Genomic DNA, 21,476 nt, shown 5'->3' with positions numbered 1-21,476 from the left:
GTGTGAAATGGGCCTATTCTTTAAGTGCATGTCCACATTTAAGCGTTTTTTCTATGTATATACAGGACAAAGAGACCTAACATATCTTGATTTGAAGCTTTCGTGACTGCAGGTCTCCATCATACTCTTTGGTTCTTTCGGTAAAGTCACGTGGGTAGAAACAAATTATAATAGATCACGACGTTTCGATCGCAACACAAGCAGCCGTCATCAGGTGTGAAACAAACAACAGTCCTGCAGTGTTTGTTTCACACCTGATGACGGTTGCTTGTGTTGCGATCGAAACGTCGCGATCTAATATTATTTTCTCTACCTACATGACTTTACCGAAAGAATCAAAGAGTATGGAGACCTGAACAGAGCATGCGTGGACTGTTGGGTCACGTTCTGTTAGCAAGCGCCTATGAAAAAATGCTGGCACACGGGACACCACGGGAAGTGTCGTGGGCCAAAACCTCGCCCTGCCGTCTTTGTCTCCCCAGTGTTGATGTTTTTCACACCGCACCAGAAACTGCGCCGTCTCGGCCTCCATTTGTGGTCCGCCGTGCCGCAGTCGATGCTGGCGATGTGCGCGGTGTCTCTTACCTCTACGGGCAGAATATACAACACGCATATTGAAGACAAAGATCCCCCGTGTAGCCTTAACAGACTGCTGGGACAAGTGCTGTTCGCGGGCACCCCGGTTGTGATGTTTATTATTGACACACCACACCTGGTACTCATTTAAGGCCAAGTCGACCTAAGGGAGAGGTATCTTTCACTGATGTTGGCCGAACCGGGGGTCCCGGGGTTCTAAGCGCAGCGCGCTAAATATCTCACTTGTTAACGTGTAATATTAACGACGCTCCTCCCACTCCATCTATACACACACACAATCATGCAGCATAATTTTGCAGCGAATAAAATCACCAGTAATTATCGAGCGCATAAATGTAATTCAGAGAGCTGTGTTGTTGAGTCAGAGCAGTATTTTATTTGCAAAGACAATCAGATCTCTTAGAAAAGGAGCTATTCACAGATAAGGCTCTTAAGTGCACATTGTATACTGACACGGGTATACGAAATTAGGTCTGGAGACGTTTGGAGCCGCAACTTCAGAATATACACACCGCATAAACGACGAACGTCCCCGTTCAGCCGTATTAGAATGCTGGGGCAAGTGCTGTTAGCGAGCACCTATTAAGGGCAGCACGGCACATACGAGGTCCCGCACAACGACCGGCCGCCTTTGTCTTCCATCGTATGCCGTTGTGTTTGTGTGTGCTTAGTTTGTTGTCCTTCACCCCCGCACCCCCCCCCCGATTAGCACGAGTGGCTACGTACGGTGCGAAAGAAGTTTCACACACATGCACAGACGTTGTTAACACACGGCCGGGCACCTTGCACTGAATTTTTGGCCGAGTTCACCTCGAGGAGGCTCTAGCCCAGCAAGTTACGAATTCCATTTATTTTTGGTGTGAACCATCGTAACCATTAATTGATTCTAGATCGCCCTGGATCGTAGCGCAGTGCGCGACAACCCCCACTGCACACAGACAGACGCACACCGACACAGCTGGACGGGATATCGCCCCGACAAAATGTTTGACGCCAGCTGCGACACGCGGTACGACATGGAGAGGTTCGACGTTTCGGGGGGGGTGGGGGGCGGCGTGGACTGAACTCCGCACCTTTCCCGATTTCCAAGCGCCTCGCCGTTCGACCCCGGCCCCCCACGACTGCCTTTCCTCAGAGCTCTCCACATCAGCGGCCCTTCCTCTCGTCAATTGACCCGACGATAAGACGACTACCCCCCACCCCCACCTCGAACCCTTCCCGTCATCTCCCCCTCCTCCTCCCACATCACTTTATTTTTGTTCTCTCTCCTCCCCGTAACAGATTCCCGCTGTCTCCACCTCGTCAAGAGATAGCCGGACGCGACACACACACACACAAAAGCAATCATACCGCATGCGTTTGGGAAAGGCGCGGTGTGTGTGCGCGTGCGTGCGTGTGCGCGTGCGTGCGCGTGCGTGTGCGCGTGTGTGTGCGCGTGCGTGCGTGCGTGTGCGTGCGCGTGCGTGTGTACGCAAAGACAAAGGGTTGCCACCTTATAGCCGACACAAGCTCTCGGGGGGGGGGGGGCAAAGTTCCGTGAAGCGAAGCACTCAGTGGAGGCCGCAGCACGGCGCACCAGGTGGGTGGTGTGGCCGACACCACGGCCAGTCGCCCTCCTCTGTCAGCCCCCACAGCGCTGCTGTGTACACACGGTGACAGCTAAGGGGCCATCCATTGAGTAGGTACGCAAAGATCTGTCAAAACTTGACCCCTCCCCCCCCCTCCCTGTACTTTTTACACCCCCCCCCCCCCCACCTGCGTACGTACGCTTGACGCACCCCCCTCCGAATCCCATAGAACGGCCGATATTTAATCCACGCAGAAACGATCAAGGATTAATAATATTGACGTGTTTAAGCAAACAGACAGTCCACCGCCGGACTATCTAACTTATTATCGAGGCTTCACCCCCCCCCCCCCCATTTCCTATACATTGCCAGTAGACCCCCCATACGCAAGCGTACGCATTTGGGTTAACCCCCCTCCCCCCTCCATGCGCACGTACTAAATGGATGGCCCCTAAGTGATTTAACACCGAGTCGACCAAAGGGGAATGCTCAAGACCGGTTTAGAGATTCGTCACCGATGCTTGGCCGTGTTCTTGTCGAGCGCTGTGCGCTGGGCACTACGGCCACCACTCTCCACAGTGCGCACGGACTCACGCAAATGCAGAGATCCCTCGTGTCGCCTTCAACGGGCTGTGTTGGAGCACGTGCTGCTATAGAGAGCATCTTAAGTCGTGGACACGGCACACGATGGGGGCGACCGGCCAACCTTCATCTCCCCAGGCGCTGATGTTAAAACACCGCAGCAAGTCCTCGTTTAAGGCGGAGTCGACCTAGCCGAGGCCCGGGACCGGGCTCAGATAGACGCCACTGTGAGCGTCAATCGAACTCGGGTCGTTGCGCCAATCATTGCCATTGCCGCCACCGCTCTCCACTTGTCTTTGTGTGCACACACGAACAGACGAACACGCGCGTGCACACACACTCACACACGTGCATTATTGCCGCGTTCTCAAGTTAACGTCTCCCACCGCCTCCTTGCCACGCGTGGTGTTGAGATCGTTTACTCCAATGTGAACTAACAGCCCCCCCCCCCTGACCACTCCCTTGACCACCCCCCCCCCCCTTGACCCCCCATGACCCCCCCTACGGCCCCCACCCTCCCGCACACCCCTGCAGTGTCACCCCCACTTCACGCCTAACGAGCAAAACCCACGTTCTTTACATGTGCACAGATACAGCCTATATAAAATTCAATTATTTATTTACTTGCCGTGGTTCTTCATACAGTATTATATAATACCGACGTATCGCGGGGGGAGGCGGGGGGGGGGGGGTCTGTTTAAATATATATTTTAATATATATTGTCATTGCCATATACGTGGTTCCTAAGTAATTTTCAACACGTACAAAAGTATAGTTCTTTTGTAGGAAGCTGTACATGTCATTTTTTGAGGTCCCAGCCTCTGCAAATTCATTGTTTGCCGACTTCATAGCGTCCACAATTTATAATACAGTATTTATATATAATTACACCTAATCAAATTCCTTGTCGCGTCGTTTTTGTCCCCCCGTCCAAACAGTTTGACGAGAGAGACCACCTCAACACCGCAAGAGTTAACTTGCTTCCGTTGCCTCCTTGAACCTTCATCTCCCCCCCCCACCCCCTCTCCAAAACAGTCCCAGAAAAAAAAATCATAAACCGGATTTTTTTTCCCATAAAACTTAAATAAAACAACACACAAGCCGCCGATGGGCCTACTGCACGTGTCACTGCAAGGGCAGTCTGGTGACATCAGCTTCCGTCACCTGTCCCAACACATCGCTTGCTGCTGCTGCTGATGCTGATGATGCTGCTGCTGCTGATGATGCAAGCGGCACGTGGCGCCACGGGTCGCCGTGGTCGAGGCGCTTCGAGAAGTTGCCATTAAGTGCTCAATTCGCTTGTGGGGCAGAGAAGGGAGTAGATGAGGGAGCAGAGGCAGAGACGTCCACTGCTCAGCCAGTCGTGTCCTACACCCCCCCCCCCCCGAGCGCGGCACGGGCACACGCGCAGCCTACTCCGGCTGCTCATCTTGACGTTGGCCCATGCAAGTCCCTCCAAGCTGATTGCAAGTCCACGCGTAGCCTCGTGCGCAACACGCACAGCCGCACACCGATTGCGCCTTTGTCTGCCCACCCCCCTCCCACCCGCAACATGAACGAGCGCTGTTGACAATCCCAGTTGCTCCTCTTTCTATAGATGGTTCGCTCGCCGTCTTTGTCTCTCTCGGCGACTGCAGCCAGCCGGCCGGGCCCCATCCTCCCCACACCTCCAACCTTCCTTACACTGCCCCCCCCCCCTCCCCCGCCTTGCTTAGGACGACTCCGGGGCCCACGTCTAGACCACGGAGGCGACTGACGAGACGGACGTGATCTTGCCAGGGCTCTCCTCTGCCCAGGGCTGGAGGTTCTGCAGGGCGTAGAGCGACGCGTTGTGCAGACACAGCGGGTCCGGGTTGACGGGCTGGCTGAGGCTCTTCTGAAAGGCTTCCTGCTGCAGCTGCATCATGATGCGGTTCGCCTGTTGCCGCTCCGCTTCGCGCTCCTCCGCCGTCTGCCGCCTGCGAAGAGCGGAACGCATTGCATTGCACCGCACTGCTAATGGGCCCGGCGGTCATCACAGTAACCCAGTGATTTTGTGGGTTTTTTTTAGCCGCAACAGTTCGGAACGCCGTTCCGGGAAATATATATTTGTTTTGGGGGCTTTTGCCACGGCACATCAAACTCGCCTTAGTGTGTGCTCTCGTGATAACGACACACACACACGTGTTCATTTGGATTGTCGAAATACAACGGGCGCAATGCCAGAGGATTCATTGTGATTAGGCATACCGTGTATTCTAGTGGTAGTGCCTTACGCCCATAATCACTACCCAAGCCATTCTTAGCAGTGTTCCGTATCATATCTAGTGGGAAATTAAGCCCTGATGATGATAATAATAATAAAACGGTGCGCATGCGCGTCGGACGACCCCTACAACAATGGATTTTTGCGGCGGTGTCCTCCGCTGCCCACCCAGGGTACAGTATATATATGTACTGCACATGAACAACTTAAATACACATCGGGTAGATAAGCACGAGGGTCAAGGAGACACGTGCCAGCACAAAGACCCCTCCGTATAGCCTGCAACAGGTTGCTGTTAGCGAGCACTTATTAAAGCCGCCACGACACGCGAGGGGGTGAGTGGGCCAACCCCACGCCCGGCCGCCTTTGTCTCCCCAGTGGTGATGTTTACGCACCACGCCAGGTACTCATTTGAGGCCGAGTCGACTTAAGGGAGGCCCAGGACCGGTTCAGTTAATCGTCACTGGTTGTTGGCCGTGAGCGGGAATTGAACCCGGTTGGCCGGGTTCGTAGCGCAGCGCGCTAACCGCTACACACAGACAAAGATCCCCCGTATAGCCTTAACCGACTAGGGGCAAGTGCTGTTAGCGAGCACCTATGAAGGCTGGAACGGTACACGAGGGGAAGGGTGGCCAGCACCCCGCCCGACCGCCTTTGTCTCCCTAGTGGCGATGTTTACACCGCACCAGGTATTCATTTGAGGCTAAGTCGACCTAGGGGAGGCCCGGGACCGGTTGTTGGCCATGAGCGGGAATCGAACCCGGGTGGCCGGGTTGATAGTGCAGCGCGCTAACCGCTACACTACACGCACACACAGACACGCACACACAGACACGCACACACAGACACGCACACACAGACACGCACACACAGACACGCACACACAGACACGCACACACAGACACGCACACACAGACACGCACACACAGACACGCACACAACATCCATGTGCGAAATGCGTGGGGTTTCCCCAAAACTCCAGCGTGGTTGCCATGGGCCCCTCCTGATGCTAGTCATTACATGGGGCCCCCCACACCAGTTTCCACCAGACCCCCGCCCTCTAGGTTGACTTTGCTCTCCGCTATCACCATCAAACCCGTGTTGACCCAATATCTATTTTTATCGTATCCGTGTAATCGATCTAACAAAAAAATGTTCAACCGAATAAATAGCACTTAATCCAGAAAATATATGTTTGAGAACGTAATATCTGTCTGTAGTCGCGCGCCTTAGAATCAGAGTATGTATTTATTTATAGCTCATCGGATTCCTACAGTATAAATAAATATTCTGATTAGAATGATGTCTGTGTGTGGTCTGTGTTATAGATCGAGACATCACGGACGAAGAGAGTCAAAACATGCTGGGTGAACAATAGGCCTTCTGTGTGATGTTGTAGGTGTATAGTTCTATATACACGTACACACGTACAGCGGTTTCAGTCACGTGTTTAGTGAACCTAGTTGAGATACTTTGCGTTTCTAAAATATGTAGTGGGCCTATATAGCCCTCTCCACAATGCCACTACTTTAAGACAAATACAAAGATCCCCCGTATAGCCGTTACCAGACTTTTGGGGCAAGTGCTGTTAGCGAGCACCTATCACCGCACACGAGGCGTGCGTACGTACGTCTCCCTAATGCTGATGTGCATTAGACAATCTTTTTTACAGAATCAGAATCGTTATTTAGACTGGAGGAATCCGATGAGCCTCTAATCTCTTTTTCACAGATGTCCAGGTACTCGTTTTAAGGCTGAGTCGACCTAGGGAAAGCCCATAACGGTTCCGATATTCCTCATCGATCTTGGGATCGCAGAGTTTTATAGCAGTTCGCTACCCGTGCCAGGACAGAGTCCTCGATAACACGCAGCGGTGCTCTCAACATCAAGCAGCGATTCCAAAACTCCAGTGATCGGGACCCACCATCACGCGACATCCACCAATTTACTTACTCCCCATTCAAATGCAAATCCAGTCGTTCCGATGCTGCACGCGCCCGATGATTGTTCAACATGTCCCACGTGACGCGAGAAACAATGAACTTTGTCCGCTTCACGCGCTCGCCGAGATCTCAATCTTAACTTCAATCGACTCCGTTATCGCAGACGCCGTTAATTGCGCGTCACGTGGGACGCGTTTGAGTTCATTCGTATTTTAATGAGGAGTAAATAGGCAAACGAGAAAAGACGAAGTATTTTGGAACTCGGGAAAGTTTTCTCTCTATCATGTAGCACTTTACGCAGCATTTACATCATGAAAATTCGATGTCAAGTCTGAAACCAGTACTCTATGATGTGATATGTAAAATTAGCGTGTTCACTCACGTGGTGATTCATTAACCAACCACCTTCTCTGCTATTTATACCAAAATGATCCCCAACACATCGATTTGTATTTTGACCCATTTCAATCAATGGCAATGCATCCCTCATATACGCACTATTGGTACTAAATTAATTAACTCACGAACAATGAAATAGTTATATGCATTTCCATTTTGAAATGTTAAATTATTAACAATTACAGTGCTCTTCTTGGTTCTTTCGGTAAAGTCACGTAGAAGGGAAGTAATAAAAAAATAAAAATAAAACATAATAAAATCAAATAATTCTCACGACGTTTCGGCTACAACGCAAGCAGCCGTCCTCAGGTGAAGAATGAGACACTGCCAAGCTAGGAGCTTATATATAAGCTGAGTTGGAGGTGGAAGAAGAAGAGAGCCTTAACAAAAGAATGTGCATATCAAGAGGAATTTAGCATATTCATGGGAAATGCGTAGGAGGTGGGCGGGGGGGTTTCAAAGTCATATTATGCCCATGCATTATGCAGGATAAGCAACACCATAATGCATGGCCATAATATGACTTTGAAACCCCCCCGCCCACCTCCTACGCATTTCCCATGAATATGCTAAATTCCTCTTGATATGCACATTCTTTTGTTAAGGCTCTCTTCTTCTTCCACCTCCAACTCAGCTTATATATAAGCTCCTAGCTTGGCAGTGTCTCATTCTTCACCTGAGGACGGCTGCTTGCGTTGTAGCCGAAACGTCGTGAGAATTATTTGATTTTATTATGTTTTATTTTTATTATTTTATTACTTCCCTTCTACGTGACTTTACCGAAAGAACCAAGAAGATGAATCCCTGCAGTCACGAAAGCTTTAAATCGAAAAATTACATTGCTTTTTAGAATATTGATCTAAATTAACCTTCCCTTTAATCGTTGTATTTCAAAGTCACTTTATATGTAACCGCAGCCTACAGATAGTTCACTATCTGTTGGCACTATCACATTGGCTGGGTGCATGCTGCTGCCCCCCGAGCCTCTGTAGCTAGTGGCGGCTCGTGCACTCGGAGTAGCCGCATCGATTGACCTCGGTTGTAAAAGAGGCTCGCGACGTGCGCGTGCATCAATTTAATCGAGTTTGTAGGAATACCCCTAATGCATGTTTCTCGATTTGTACACAAATTACATATACAGGTTGGTCCAGATGTCTCATGAGCACCCCCCCCCACCTCCCCCATTGAATTCTCTAAAACGTATCATTTTTGTAAAGTAAGGTTTATTTAAAACATAATATATGTTCGGGGTCAATTCATTGTGGGGGACGGGGTCACGTGACATCTGCACCACCCTGTAAATTAGAAGCCAAATGTTGTAGCGATGCCATTGCAGCAACGACAACAAGAATTGTAATAAGAAACAAAATTCGACGCAGGACAAGAAGCAAGCGACTACAATACAACGTCGAAATAATACAAATTCAGATGGCGCACACACAGCGGCGTGGTTGTCGCCGGTGCAATTACACCGCCTGTACACTCGATAGCCGGACTCACGATTGGATCGTGATGATGATGATGATCACTCTTGGCCATTGTTCAATTCGCGGGGCCACACTGGGATGATTCGGTGTGGGGGTGAGGGGATACGCAGACAAAATATCCCCCGTGTAGCCTGAACAGACTGTTGGGGCAAGTGCTGTTAGCGAGCACCTATGAAGGCCGGCACGGCACACGAGGGGGTAGATGTCCAACACCACGCCCGGCCGCCTTTGTCTCCCCAATGGCGATGTTTACAAACCACACCAGATACTCATTTGAGGTTGAGTCGACCTAGGGGAAGCCCAGGATCCATTCAGATCATCGTCACTGGTGTTGGGCCGTGAGTGGGATTCGAACTCGGGCGGGTCGCCGGGTTCGTAGCGCAGTGCGCTAACCACTGCACCACCGCTCCCCATAGGATACGCGGACAGACACACACTCACACTCACGAATGCATCCCCTCACTTGGAGCATGATGGACGCTCGCAGTGTCCACTCGCGAAAGATGGCCCAAGTGAGTGTGTACATTAAGAAAGCAAAAGTGTCTTTGTATTGGCCGTTACGACTGTAAATATTTGGAGTCGTTGCACGGGGTAGAGAGGGTGATTGATTAGCTCCCCCCTGGCCCCCTCCCCCTCTTCGATCCTCCTTCCCCCGCCCCTTCACTTTCCCCCAAAACAACTGCGGCCATTGCACACGAGCAGGGGAGACACACACACAGCCTTCGTAACGTGTGCACAAAACCACGTGGATATGCACGTTCAACTTCCATCGCACCGTACGTGACTTGCCGCGCTAATCGGAGGCGCCCTGTCAATCCACTGCTGGATGAGGGCCTCCCAACGACGCCGTGTGGAATCTTAAGTGGTGGGTGGGGGGGTTGTTTGACCATACTTCACCGCCCCGGTCAATGTGTGTTGACGAAGGGGTCTCGAGGTGCGGGTTCGGACGTGACTGGGTGTCATGGTGGCACCGTGCTGCTTGGCGCATCGAGCACTGGGGCTCGATGAACCCGCAGAGTTCCGTTCCCAGCCACGAGGAAACATCAGTGGCGCGTCACGTCTCAAATCGGTCTTGGTTCGCCTACCTCTCCCCCTCCACCCCGCACCAATCCACACCTAACCCGCACCTCCGATTGGCACGGTTAGCTACGTACGGTGCGAAAGAAGTTCAACATCCATCACCAACACGTTCAAGTACGATTTAACAACCCCGCCCCCGCCCATTGCCAACACAGATTTTTTGTTTGGAGGGGCTGCTTCATCCAGCAGTGGATTAAAAAATGCCTGTACATGCAGTTCGTGTGTTTTACGTCTGTGGAAAAGAGCTTCGGAGCCCGTCGGATTCCTCCAGTGTCAACACATGTTCTGATTCTGCGACGTAGAGACGGGGAGGGGGGTCAAGTTCGAATGGGTGTCCTAGGCGGGCTTGCGGAGCCGGTAACTCAACACCACAAATAGCCGTGTTTGTGCTGATAACTAAACAACGCATCTCAGATGTTGCGTATCCCCCCCCCTACTATTCCCCTACCCCTGAAGAAACAATACACCGCCCGAGAGAGTGATGGGTTTCACTCGTAGAGAAGGCTACACGAACCCACTTGTTCTACGCTGCATTCGGTCTCGTGCTATAAACTAAAAAAATATTTCTGCATTACTGTATATATATACGATGCCCCATCATCAGTTGAAATCAAGTACGGTGGTGTAAACTCGCTTCCCCTTGGGAGTGTGACGCTAAAGTCAATAAATATCTGGGAGATAATCTCGCGATTTGGTTTGCCAGTTCTTCACAGAGAATGCACGACACGTCGTGGCGACCAAGACTGCACACGTGGCCAGCGGGCAGCAGTCATCAGAATATTTGTTCATACTGGAGGAATCCGATGAACTCCCAACCTCGTTTTTCCCAACGGATATCAAGTAGATTCACAGATGTCCACGCGGTCGTTTCAAGAGACCCCACTACTCATTCGCCGAATGATCTTTGACTTGTCTTCTCGTCAGCAATACACAAAGAGTGAACGTTCCCCCCACCCACCCTCTCGTTCTGTCGTGACAACGTTTGTGGTAAGTGCGCTGTTAGCGAGCACCTATTAATGTCTGAACGGTGCACGATGGAGTGGGTGTGGCAGCCACTTCGCCCGGTCACCCTCGTCTTCCCGGTGTTGATGTATATGTTTTACACCACGCAGCAGGTACTTCATTTCAAACTCAGCCGCATTCGTGGACACATTCTGATACCACTTGCCACTGATGCTAGCCGTGGACTGGAATGCCGTACATGTATAAAACAATGTGTAACAACAAAAAAATTGTTCCTGGGTAGTAAGTGTTGTTTCCTAATTGTTCATGCCTCAAAAGTACAGAAAATGGCTATTATTTCCGACAAACTTTGCTTTTTTGATCAGGACAATGATATTTTGAAATGTACCTATTTTCAATGAGAAAACGTGGTGTGCATTTGTGTCTTTCGTTCACGAAGTCCAGGTCACAAAAGCAAAGTTTGTGGGGAATAATAGACATTTTCTATACTTGTTAGGCATAAGCAATAAAATAAATAACACTTACTACCCAGGAACAAAAATTGTGTTCCACAGTGTAATCACACACGGTTGCCGAATCACTGCGCCACCGCTCCCACACATTCGTCATCCAAAACAAAAACAATTACCCCCCAGACTTTTGGCGCAAGTGCTGTTAGCGAGAGCACCTATGAAGGCCAGAACGGTACACGATGGGCTTGGGTGGCCAGCACCACGCCCGACCGCCTTTGTCTCTCCAGTGGCGGTGTTTACACACCGCACCAGGTACTCGTTCTACTGATCGGCGTGAGATTCATACAATAAGTCGTGGTCAACTCATGCCCCTGCGTAAACGACTGTCTTCTACGGCACTGCATTGCGTGCCTGAGTAAATATTTGTGTGAACGTGTGTGCGCGTGTGTGTGCACTCCCCCCTCACATCGGTATCTGGTGTAGTATGTAAGCATCGTCACTGGGGAGACAAAGGCGGCCGGACGTGTACCGTTCCCGGCCTATCATCGGTGCTACTCGCTAACAGATCTAGTCTCAACAGTCTGGTTAAGGCTATACGGGGGATCTTTGTCTTTGTATGTGTCAGGGTGTGTGTCCATACTTTTAAGTACGTGTGTCAAAGTCCAACACGTGAACCCACAGCTCCACACAGTTCACGTGACCGTTAAGTGGGAGCGCGTGCTGACGTCACGGCGCGAATGGATGAAATTTTGACTTGGGTGGAATGCGTCGCGGAGGGGGGTAGAAAGTTAAGGGGGGGGGGGGGGTAGAGTGGGGTTTGGGGGGGTAGAGTGGGGTTTGGGGGGTAGCGGGAGGCAGGGCATGTGGGCGAATGGGTTGGGCATCAAAATTAACGAGAAGAACCATTTTTTTTATTCGGTAACAACCCCCCCCCCACTCAACATTTCAAGAGCCGCAACGACGCACGTGGTGACACGAGACGGCGGTCCCTGATAAGTAACCGTCAGGAAGCAGTCCTTAACGAGCCGCGTGCAACCCAGGAGCCGTACATTGCCGACCCAGAGGTTGGGGCAATGGCAGGCGCTGATTAACGCAAAGCTAAGATACGTTGATCGAATTTATGGGGTCAATTTTATCTCTCTCTCTCTCCCAAGTCTTAATTGCTTACACGAGGATTCAATCGCACAGGTAAGACCGTGCGATTGAATCGCACGGTGGGAGCCCGAATGCCCGTTTATCTTTGGTAAAACTAAAACAAATATTTTCAACAGGTTATAGCGAATTAAGACACATGTCTAGACATCGATACATTTGAATTAATATATATATACAACTTATCACGTATTCGTCGATAACACTGTGGCCTCAAAAAAGTGAAATATTTAATAGGCGACGTTTCGGGCAATGAACCTTTTCCATAGCACATGAACCAAATGAAGAATGGCCATTGACTTGGAGGTCGCCTGTTAAAAACGTTTCCTTTCTTAAAGCCGCGGCGTTATTGACAAATGCGTTGAAGCTCGTGTTGTTTGTATCTGTGCACCGCTGCCAAAACAGCAGCCGCGTCACGAAATACTTTGAATTAATAAATGCGTCGAACAAAGCATGAACAATGTCACCAACAGCACGATCATTACGAAAAAAAATATATATATACAGAAGCCATACAAAACTGCCACACACATCAGTTACATATATCGAGGAAAATATACTGCATACGCGGTTTCGAGCTACGGCGCTGCTTAGTTACATGCGAGCGTTTGTGATCGTAAACTCATACGCGAACAGCGCACGTGGCCTAAACCACGGGGCACGAGTGGCAGGCGCTGACACGGACCTGGCTCCATCACCGCCCACTCGCCAAGACTGCGGGGGGGACAGTGAAGCCAACGTTCAGGACGTCGGTAACGGAGGTCGACGTCGTGACGTGGCCGTCACTACATCCCTCGCCGACTTTGTCTTTCCATCCCCCCCCCCCCACACTTTAAGACCGCATCCACCAAGCGGAGGTTCGGGGCTAGGCTCTGATGTCACTCGTCACCGATGTTGGCAGTTCGTGGCCGCGAAACGAACTTGGGGTGAAATCGATTTTGTAGCGCGGTGCGCTAACCACTGCGCCACCGCTCGCCCCTCACACCCTCACCATACCCCCGGGTTCTTAGTTGAACATCGGCACACGCGTACGAAGGCAACAGTTGGTGTCAAGCGATGTTAGCGAATACATGCGGAAGAAGTGCAACATAGACGTTAATGCCGACACAGTGTACGGGAGTTATCGTGGCCAAGAGCACGCCCAATCGTATTTGTCTCCCCCCCCCCCCCCCCCAATGCCGACGTTGACATGCCGCACCAGACACTCGCCACGCATTAATACACAAACAACAAAGACATATTCCACAAATATCCTTCGCAGACGGTTGTGGCAAATGCTGTTAGCCAGCACCGATGAAGGCTGGCACTGCACACGAGTGGGTGGCCAATACCACACCCGGACGCCTTTGTCTTCCCAGCGATGGCCTTTACACAGCGCATCAGATACTCATTTAAGACCGAGTCCGACCTAGGGGAGGCCCAGGATCGGATCAAGTATTGGCCACTGCTATTGGGTCGCGAGCGTTAAATCGAACCCGGGGGCTTGCCTAGTTCGTAGCGCGCTGCGCTAACCACTGCGCCACCGTTCCCCACAACGCACACAATGTCAAGACAAAGATCCCCCGTATAGCCTTAGCAGACTGTTGGGGGCAAGTGCTGTTAGCGAGCAGCGATGAAGGCCGGAACGGTACACGAGGGGGTGGGTGGCTAACACCACGCCCAGCCGCCTTTGTATCCCCAGTAGCGATGCTTACACGCCACACCACGTACTCATTTGAGGCTGAGTCGACATAGGGGGAGGCCCATGACCGGTTCAGATAATCGTCACCGGTGTTGGCCGTGAGCGGAAATCGAACCCGGGTCGCCGGGTTCGTAGCGCAGCGCGCTAACCACTACACTACAGCTCCCCACACACATACACACACACATACACACACGCACACACGCACACATACACACACACATACACACACACATACACACACGCACACACGCACACACTTTTGCCGGGTACGCGCCGCTCCGCTGCTGCTGGTTAAAAACGTCGTCGTCGTCATCATCGTCGCCGCGTCGAGTGGCGCGCGCTCGGAACGCGTTGCCAGCTCTCGGAACTCGGCGGCGGCGGCGGCGGCGCTGGGTGCAGGCACCAGACGACTGCACCCCCCCCCCCGCGCCGCCGCGTTCCTCACTGCTCACGCAATGCCACGGGTTAGAGCGCGACTCCTGACGCACTCGTGGTGCTTTATGTACTGAGGGCCATCGCGCGCGTGTCTGGTAGAGGGGGGGGGGGAGTGGCGGCGCAGCGGTTAACGCGCTGTGCTGCGAATTCGCTTGCGACCAACAAAATGTGAGACGTTTGAAACCGGCCCCGTGTCTTGCCCGCTGTCGATCCGGCCCCTTGAGTGAGTACTTGGTGCGGTGTGCACAAACACACGCGCGTATTGGGGAAGCGAAGGCGGTCGGGCGTGGTGCTGGCCACTCACCCCTATCCTCGTGCGCCGTGCCGGACCTTCATTGGCGCTCGCTAACAGCACTTGCCCCTAAAGTATGTGAACGCTATACGGGGTGGGGGGTGAGGGGGGGGGGAGGTCTTTGTCTTTTTTGTTCATGCGTGCGCCCTCGCGTGCAGCGCGGACTCTGTCCGGTGTTTCAAAGCAGTCGCTCCCGCTGTTGTGGTGACTCCATAAACGCGGTTGACCCGCTAATCCGCGCAGGCATGCGGACCGCTCGTGCGCTTGTTTAGTCTGAGCACGACCGTCGCCACTGGCTGGCGCGGCGCTCCGAGGGGGGGGGGGGGGTGTGCGGGAGGGGGGCCCCCCGTGCAGTGTCAAAACGCAGACGAGGAGCCTTTGAACGAGCGCAGGGAACGAAACGGAGGAGGGAAGGATGCTGATGATGATGGTGGTGGTGGTGATGGTGGTGGTGGGGAGCGGTAGTTGTAGCGTTTAGCGCGACCCCAGTTCGCGTGCCGCTCAAGACCAACATCAGTGAATCGGCCCTGGGCCCCCCCTAGGTCGACTCGGCCTCAAATTAGTACCTGGTGCATTGTGCTGGCCACCCACCCCCCTCGTGTGCCGTTCCGGCCTTCATAGGTGCTCTCTATCAGAACTTGCCCCAACAGTCTGTTACAGGCTATACGGGGGATCTTTGTCTAGAGAGCGGGCAAACAGGGAAAGATGCAGACAAAGCGATCGAACATCCCTTCTGTATTAAAATGTGGCGTTGTGTCTGCGCTCTAACCTTTGTGCACGCTTGTCGTGTGTGGGTCTGTGTGTATATACACACACACGAGTGTGTGTATATACACACACGAGTGTGTGAATGGAGAGCGGTGGTGTTAGTGGTTAGCGCACTGCGCTACGAATCCGGCGAACCGAGTTCAATTCCCGCTCACGAGCGATAACAGTTGCAATGTTTGCACCGGTTCTGGGCATCCCCTAGGTCAGCTCAGCATCAAATGAGTACCTGGTACGGTGTGTACACATCAGCATTCGTGAAACAAAGGCGGCCGGGCGTGGAGCTGGCCACCCACCCCTTCCTCGTGTGCCGTGCCGATGCTCACTAACAGCACTTGCCCCAAGTCTGTTTCAAAGGCTATACGGGGGATCTTTGTCTGTGTGTGTATGACCGAGTGCCTTTATGGGTAGCAGTTGGGTTGGGGAGAGCTCGCGCTGTGGTTTAAGCACTACGTGGACATTCCCTCTATATCTGTAACAATAAGCACCACTTTGTAGGCATCTTATCTGTACTGATAGTGTGTGTGCGCATGCATGCGTGTATACATGGCCTTCATAGGTGCTCGCTAGCCACACTTGCCTCAACACTCTGTGCAGGCTATACGGAGGATATTTGTCTTTGTACATATGTACGTGGTGAGCACATTGCTCTATAAGCTGGGCCGACTGAGTTAGATTCCCAGCCACGGTTAATATTAGCGGTATATCACAACTTGCCATTGGCCTCCCCCATACGGTGCGATGTGTTAGTGTCGCCACTAGAGAGACAAAGGCGGCCGGGCGTGGTGCTGTGCGTGAGTGTGTCTGCGTATCCTATGGGAAGCGTTCGTGCAGTGGTTAGCGCACTGCGCTACGAAACCGGCGACCCAAGTTCGATTCCCACTCACGGCCCAACACCAGCGACGATTTATCTGAATGGTTCCTGGGCCTCCTCTAGGTCGACTCAACCTCAAATGAGTATCTGGTGTGGTGTGTAAACATCGCCATTGGGGAGACAAAGGCGGCCGGGCGTGGTGTTGGACATCCACCCCCTCGTGTGCCGTGGTGGCCTTCATAGGTGCTACTCACTCACAGCAATTGCCCCAACAGTCTGCTAAGGCTATACGGGGGCTCTTTGTCTTTGTGTGAATGCACGCATGATGTATTTATGACACTCACGTGTGGGACGCGAGGTCAAGAGCGGGTTTCTTTTTTTTGAGCACGAGAAGCTAAAAATAGTAGCACTGAGCTAATGGTAGATTTCTTTTTATGCACACATCGTATACGGTAACGTTGCATAACAAGCTTAGTAGGGCGTACACAGTGCGTGATGTCCTGGAGTGTCATGAGCGATACTGACTGAATGCGTTGCAGTCCTTAGCAAAGACTCACAGCCTGGTGAGCTCAACATTGTTTACGTGGTGATGAATACAATCGATGGCTGTATTAATGATATTCCTAGAGTCTTTCATCCAGCAAGGCTAATGATGATGATGATGCGGTACATACAGACATATCTTGTAACACATCTGCCGACCGTGGGGCCATATTACAACATCTTCCGATGCATTCGTCACTGCCACTAAATCTTTCAATCCGTATTGCACCCTGTACAATTATATTGTTATCATAACTATCCCTATAGGATTTGCAATCGTCACTATAGGATTTTAATTGGCAATATCGCATGACGAAAGTAATTTTACTCGTTAGTTTATAATTATCATGATAGGTTGTTTTTTTTACCACTGTTTAGAAGCGCTCGATATCCATACGCGTGCGCGTGCGTGCGTGCGTAATGTAATTTACTTGTGAGGGATTTAACGTTGCCTTCGGTTCATCCGACGAATATCGACTCCTCAGGCTCAAGAGCCGTGCAACTTAACCGCGCGGGCAACCATCCACCCATTGTCACGTAAGTGGCTGATATATGCTGATCACGCTACCGTTTGCGCTCGCGTACGTGCGTTGAACTTCTTTCGCACCGTACGTAGCCAGCCATGCTGATCGGAGGTGCGGTGGAAGTACAAGCAACTAAACAAAAAAAAGCAGTTCTAAAGAAACGAGGTTTCAATCGAGACGATGTTTAAGTGCATAGCTCCGGTGACTTCCTAACATCGGAAGGGAGAGCGTTCCAGACGGCCGTAGAAGAGCATCTGAAAAGCGCGCGATGCGACGATCGTCTTTGTGCGAGGGTTCGCCAAAAGCCGCTGCTGTGAAGATGACCGGAGCTGGCGCGATGGTTTATGCTCCTTGACAAGATCAGGGAGAGGTATTGTGGTTCCATTTGTGGCAAACACTCGTGGCACGAGACAGATACACATCGAACACAAGACGCAATAAAAACAATAGCGTGCCAAGCGAGTCGCAAAAATATCGGTTGTTTGATATGATTCGCGACAATTTATCGAATGAGGGTGTGAGAGGCGTTCTGTCTGCCCGTGTGTAGAGGGTCGGGGATCGGCGTCAGTGGGTGTCTGGTTGTGTCTTCCCGTACACACCACGCGGTAACATCGAGCGTACTCGTGACACGGGCTCTGGTGCAAGGGATTAAATTAGACTCCCTGCGCAGCGTATCCCTCCCCCCTCCTCGCACAATGAGATCTCAATCTTAACTCGAACAGGCCATATTCGCGCAGACAGCGTCCATTGCTTCTTAGCACGACGCGCGATACGTGTTTAACAATCATCGGACGCGTGCAGCGTGGCACGCGTTAAAATTGTAATTGAATGGGGAGCAAGTTGGTCGACGCGGAAAGTTCGTGCACGCATTACTTCTGAAGGAGCCAGTTCCAATCTTAACGTCTCAACATTGCGAGTGCACACCTCCACCAAAGGGGCACAAAGACAAAAACAAATCCCCCGTACAGCCTTTAACAGCAGACTGTTGGGGACTAGTGCTGTTGGCGAGCACCGATGAAGGCCGGCACGGCACATGAAGGGGGTGGGTGGCCAGCAACCACCCCCGGCCGCCTTTGTCTCGCCAGTGCTGACGTTCGCACCCAAATGAAAGCAGAATCAAGTTGTGTTCATTGATATCGGCTAAGCTACGTCAAGAGATTTGCTTCAAATGCTGCGGAATTATATTTTTTTGTGAAAGAGTTATAGGCGCATGGCCTACGACAGAGGTGTGGACGTAAATTTAAACTGTTTTATCCAGAATTTGTCCACAACACCGGTTGATGACTCCAGCTACCCACACACGTGTACCCGAACAGTACACACGAACAGTACACACGAACAGTACACACGAACAATACACACGAACAGTACACACGAACAGTACACACGAACAGTACACACGAACACAGTCTAGACTGTACATCGTAAACGAGCCGAGTGCCCGCAAAGGCAAAGAGTCACTTTTTTTTTTGCAAGGAAATAATGTTGCAATGAAGACGGCGATGATGTAACCGACCCTTTAACACTATCCACACGCCCCGAGAGTAAATGCTACCGCAGCAGTTACAACACACGAGTCACTTTAATGAGAGCGCGATCAAGATCGCTCAAGCACATTAACAATAGTCGACAACAAAAACCCCGACGCAACACAACAATATATCAACGTACCCCATAAGTAAGTCACGCCACTTCTCGCAATTTTCAATTTTCAGACAATCGATCAATTCCTGGACAGGGTATTGAACCTGCACGTGTGGGTCGCGGTAGTGAAGTGGTTTGCGCGCTGCGCTACGAACCTGGCGACCCCGGTTCGATTCCCCCTCTGCGACGAATATCTGAACCGGTTCTGGGCCTCCCCTAGGTCGACTCAGCCTCAAATGAGTATCTGGTGCGGTGTGTAAACATCGACCCTGGGGAGACAAAGGCGGCCGAGCACCTATGGAGACCGTTTCGGCCTCCATAGGTGCTCGCTAACAGTACTTGCCCCAACAGTCTGTTTAAGGCTATACGGGACATCTTTGTCTTTTGTAAGCTCCTCGACCGTAACACGAAAGACAGAAAAACAACAGGCAACATAGCGTGCGCGATGGAAGCACATCAATAATTTACAAATCGTGGACGTGCAATGCGGAAGGGCCGTTGCCCCAAACGCCGCCGACTCCCGATGCTTCTCGTCGTTAGTGACTTTGACAAATGTGTTGAGTCTCGCGCTCTTAATTGTGCCTGCGCATCACTGCGAACGCGCGTTGTCGAGAAATAAAAACAAACACCCCGAGACTTTGCCAATGACCTGAATCACCCACAATGCGCCCGACCTCGGCGGGTCATGGAAGCCAAGCAGTGGCACAGGGGCATGCAAGATCCATTGTACTGTACTTGCTATGCACCCACGCGTACGCTCCACGCATTCAGCAACCCGCACTGTCAAAACAACTCCCACGATACCTCCGCACGGCGTGGGGAGGCCCTCACCCAGCAGTGGATGGACGAAAGGGCCGTGCGTGTCGTGTACAGAGACGGACTCGTTGACATCACGTGTCGCTCTCTGCTATTTGCGCCCGGGTGCTGGGGGGGGTGCAGTAGAGGGTATGGGGGGGGGGTAGTGGGTTGCGTGTGGGGGGTGGTGTTGGGGGGGTAGTGAATGGGTAAGGTGGGAGTCGGGGCGATTGAATGAGTGAGATTAGTGGCGCTGACCACTCAACCACCACCACCCCTCGTGTGCCGTGCATTCATAGCTCCTCGCTAACAGCACTTGGTCCCAACAGCCTGTTGTTACAAGGCTCTACGGGGGGGGCGATCTTTGTCTTTGGGTTGGGGTGGTCATTGGTTGTGGAGGCGGTGGGGGTGAGAGTAGTGGGATGAGGGTGGGGGTATAGAGGTGGTGGTGGTTGGGGGGGGGGTACCCGTGCGGGCCCCTTTAGTTTCCGCGTCACTCAGCGCGCCGCGAGTCGAGGCGCTAACAGCGAACGCACTCGGCCCGCGCACGAGCAGAGGAGGCGTCGCCATGAATAGAATCAGCGCGCGAAGTGGGGGGGGGGGGGGGGACGCATTTACGTTTCGCGCTCACACCCTTACACAGAAACATGTTAATGCTGCACGTGAAAGCGACAACGATTTCCACCGCCCCCTTCTCTGTGTAGTTTTTCATGGGTCAAGTGCGTGATGCCTATAACGGTCTACAGGGCGCGCACGAGGGGGTAGTTGCATCACGCTCGGCCGCCTTTGTCTCTCCAACGTGGCGATGTTTTACACTCCGCACCAGGTGTTTTTTTTTTTAAGATCGAGCCAAATTACGGGAGACCCAGAACCCGGCTCTGATATCACGAGCCAGGGATTGACGGAGTCGCGAATCGCACCGAGACCGCGGGGTTCAGTCGCGCAGTGCGCCAACTACTACATCACCGTTCCCCATACGCGCACACACGCACGCGCGTAAGCAGCAAGTTGGCACGGTGCTCAGTGCAAGTGATGGGGAGGTGCATCTATACATTTAACCCGTGACATCTGGGTCTGTCCTGTGCGAGAGCTCACACATCCACGAAGTCTCCAAGTGCACTTGGCCTGGCACAAGCACAGTGGTTGTGGCATCGCCTGTGCGCAGCGAGTTGGGAGAGCGGTGGCGTGAGTTGTTTAAAGACCGTGACATTCACGATCCCGGCGATGTGGGTTCGATCCCCGATCATAACCAACGTGGGTGGTTCAAGTGGAATATTAACGTGGACTGGGCATCCCCTGCGATCGGCTCAGCCTTGACACGAGTATCTAACTGGGGATACAAAGGTGTCCGGCCGGCCGTGGTGCTCGACACACCACCCCCTTCGTGTGCCGTGCCGGTCTTAATATGTGCACGAGAGCAGACGAGGGATCTGCCATTATTTGTGCGTAAAGATTCGAGATAAAGAAAATAACATCACGACGTTTCGGCCAATTATCCTTCTCGGGGAATA

The 21,476-nt window shown here is 52.1% G+C and overlaps 1 protein-coding gene across 1 annotated transcript in view; it reads right to left on the bottom strand.

The window, feature by feature from the left end:
• Nucleotides 1–4,460: 4,460 nt before the first annotated feature.
• The window catches only part of LOC144721637 (T-cell leukemia homeobox protein 1-like), a 33,711-nt gene continuing 16,695 nt past the window's right edge, over nucleotides 4,461–21,476 (bottom strand). Inside the window, exon 3 of the mRNA XM_078599440.1 lies at nucleotides 4,461–4,706. Within this exon, the coding sequence (XP_078455566.1) occupies nucleotides 4,484–4,706 (223 nt within the window). The 3' untranslated portion in view covers nucleotides 4,461–4,483. The remainder of the gene's footprint in view (nucleotides 4,707–21,476) is intronic.

The sequence above is a fragment of the Lampetra planeri genome, chromosome 12 (genome assembly GCF_965212315.1).
Source record: "Lampetra planeri chromosome 12, kcLamPlan1.2.h2, whole genome shotgun sequence".
NCBI lineage: Eukaryota > Metazoa > Chordata > Hyperoartia > Petromyzontiformes > Petromyzontidae > Lampetra > Lampetra planeri.
This window is presented reverse-complemented; position numbering and strand designations above follow the sequence as displayed.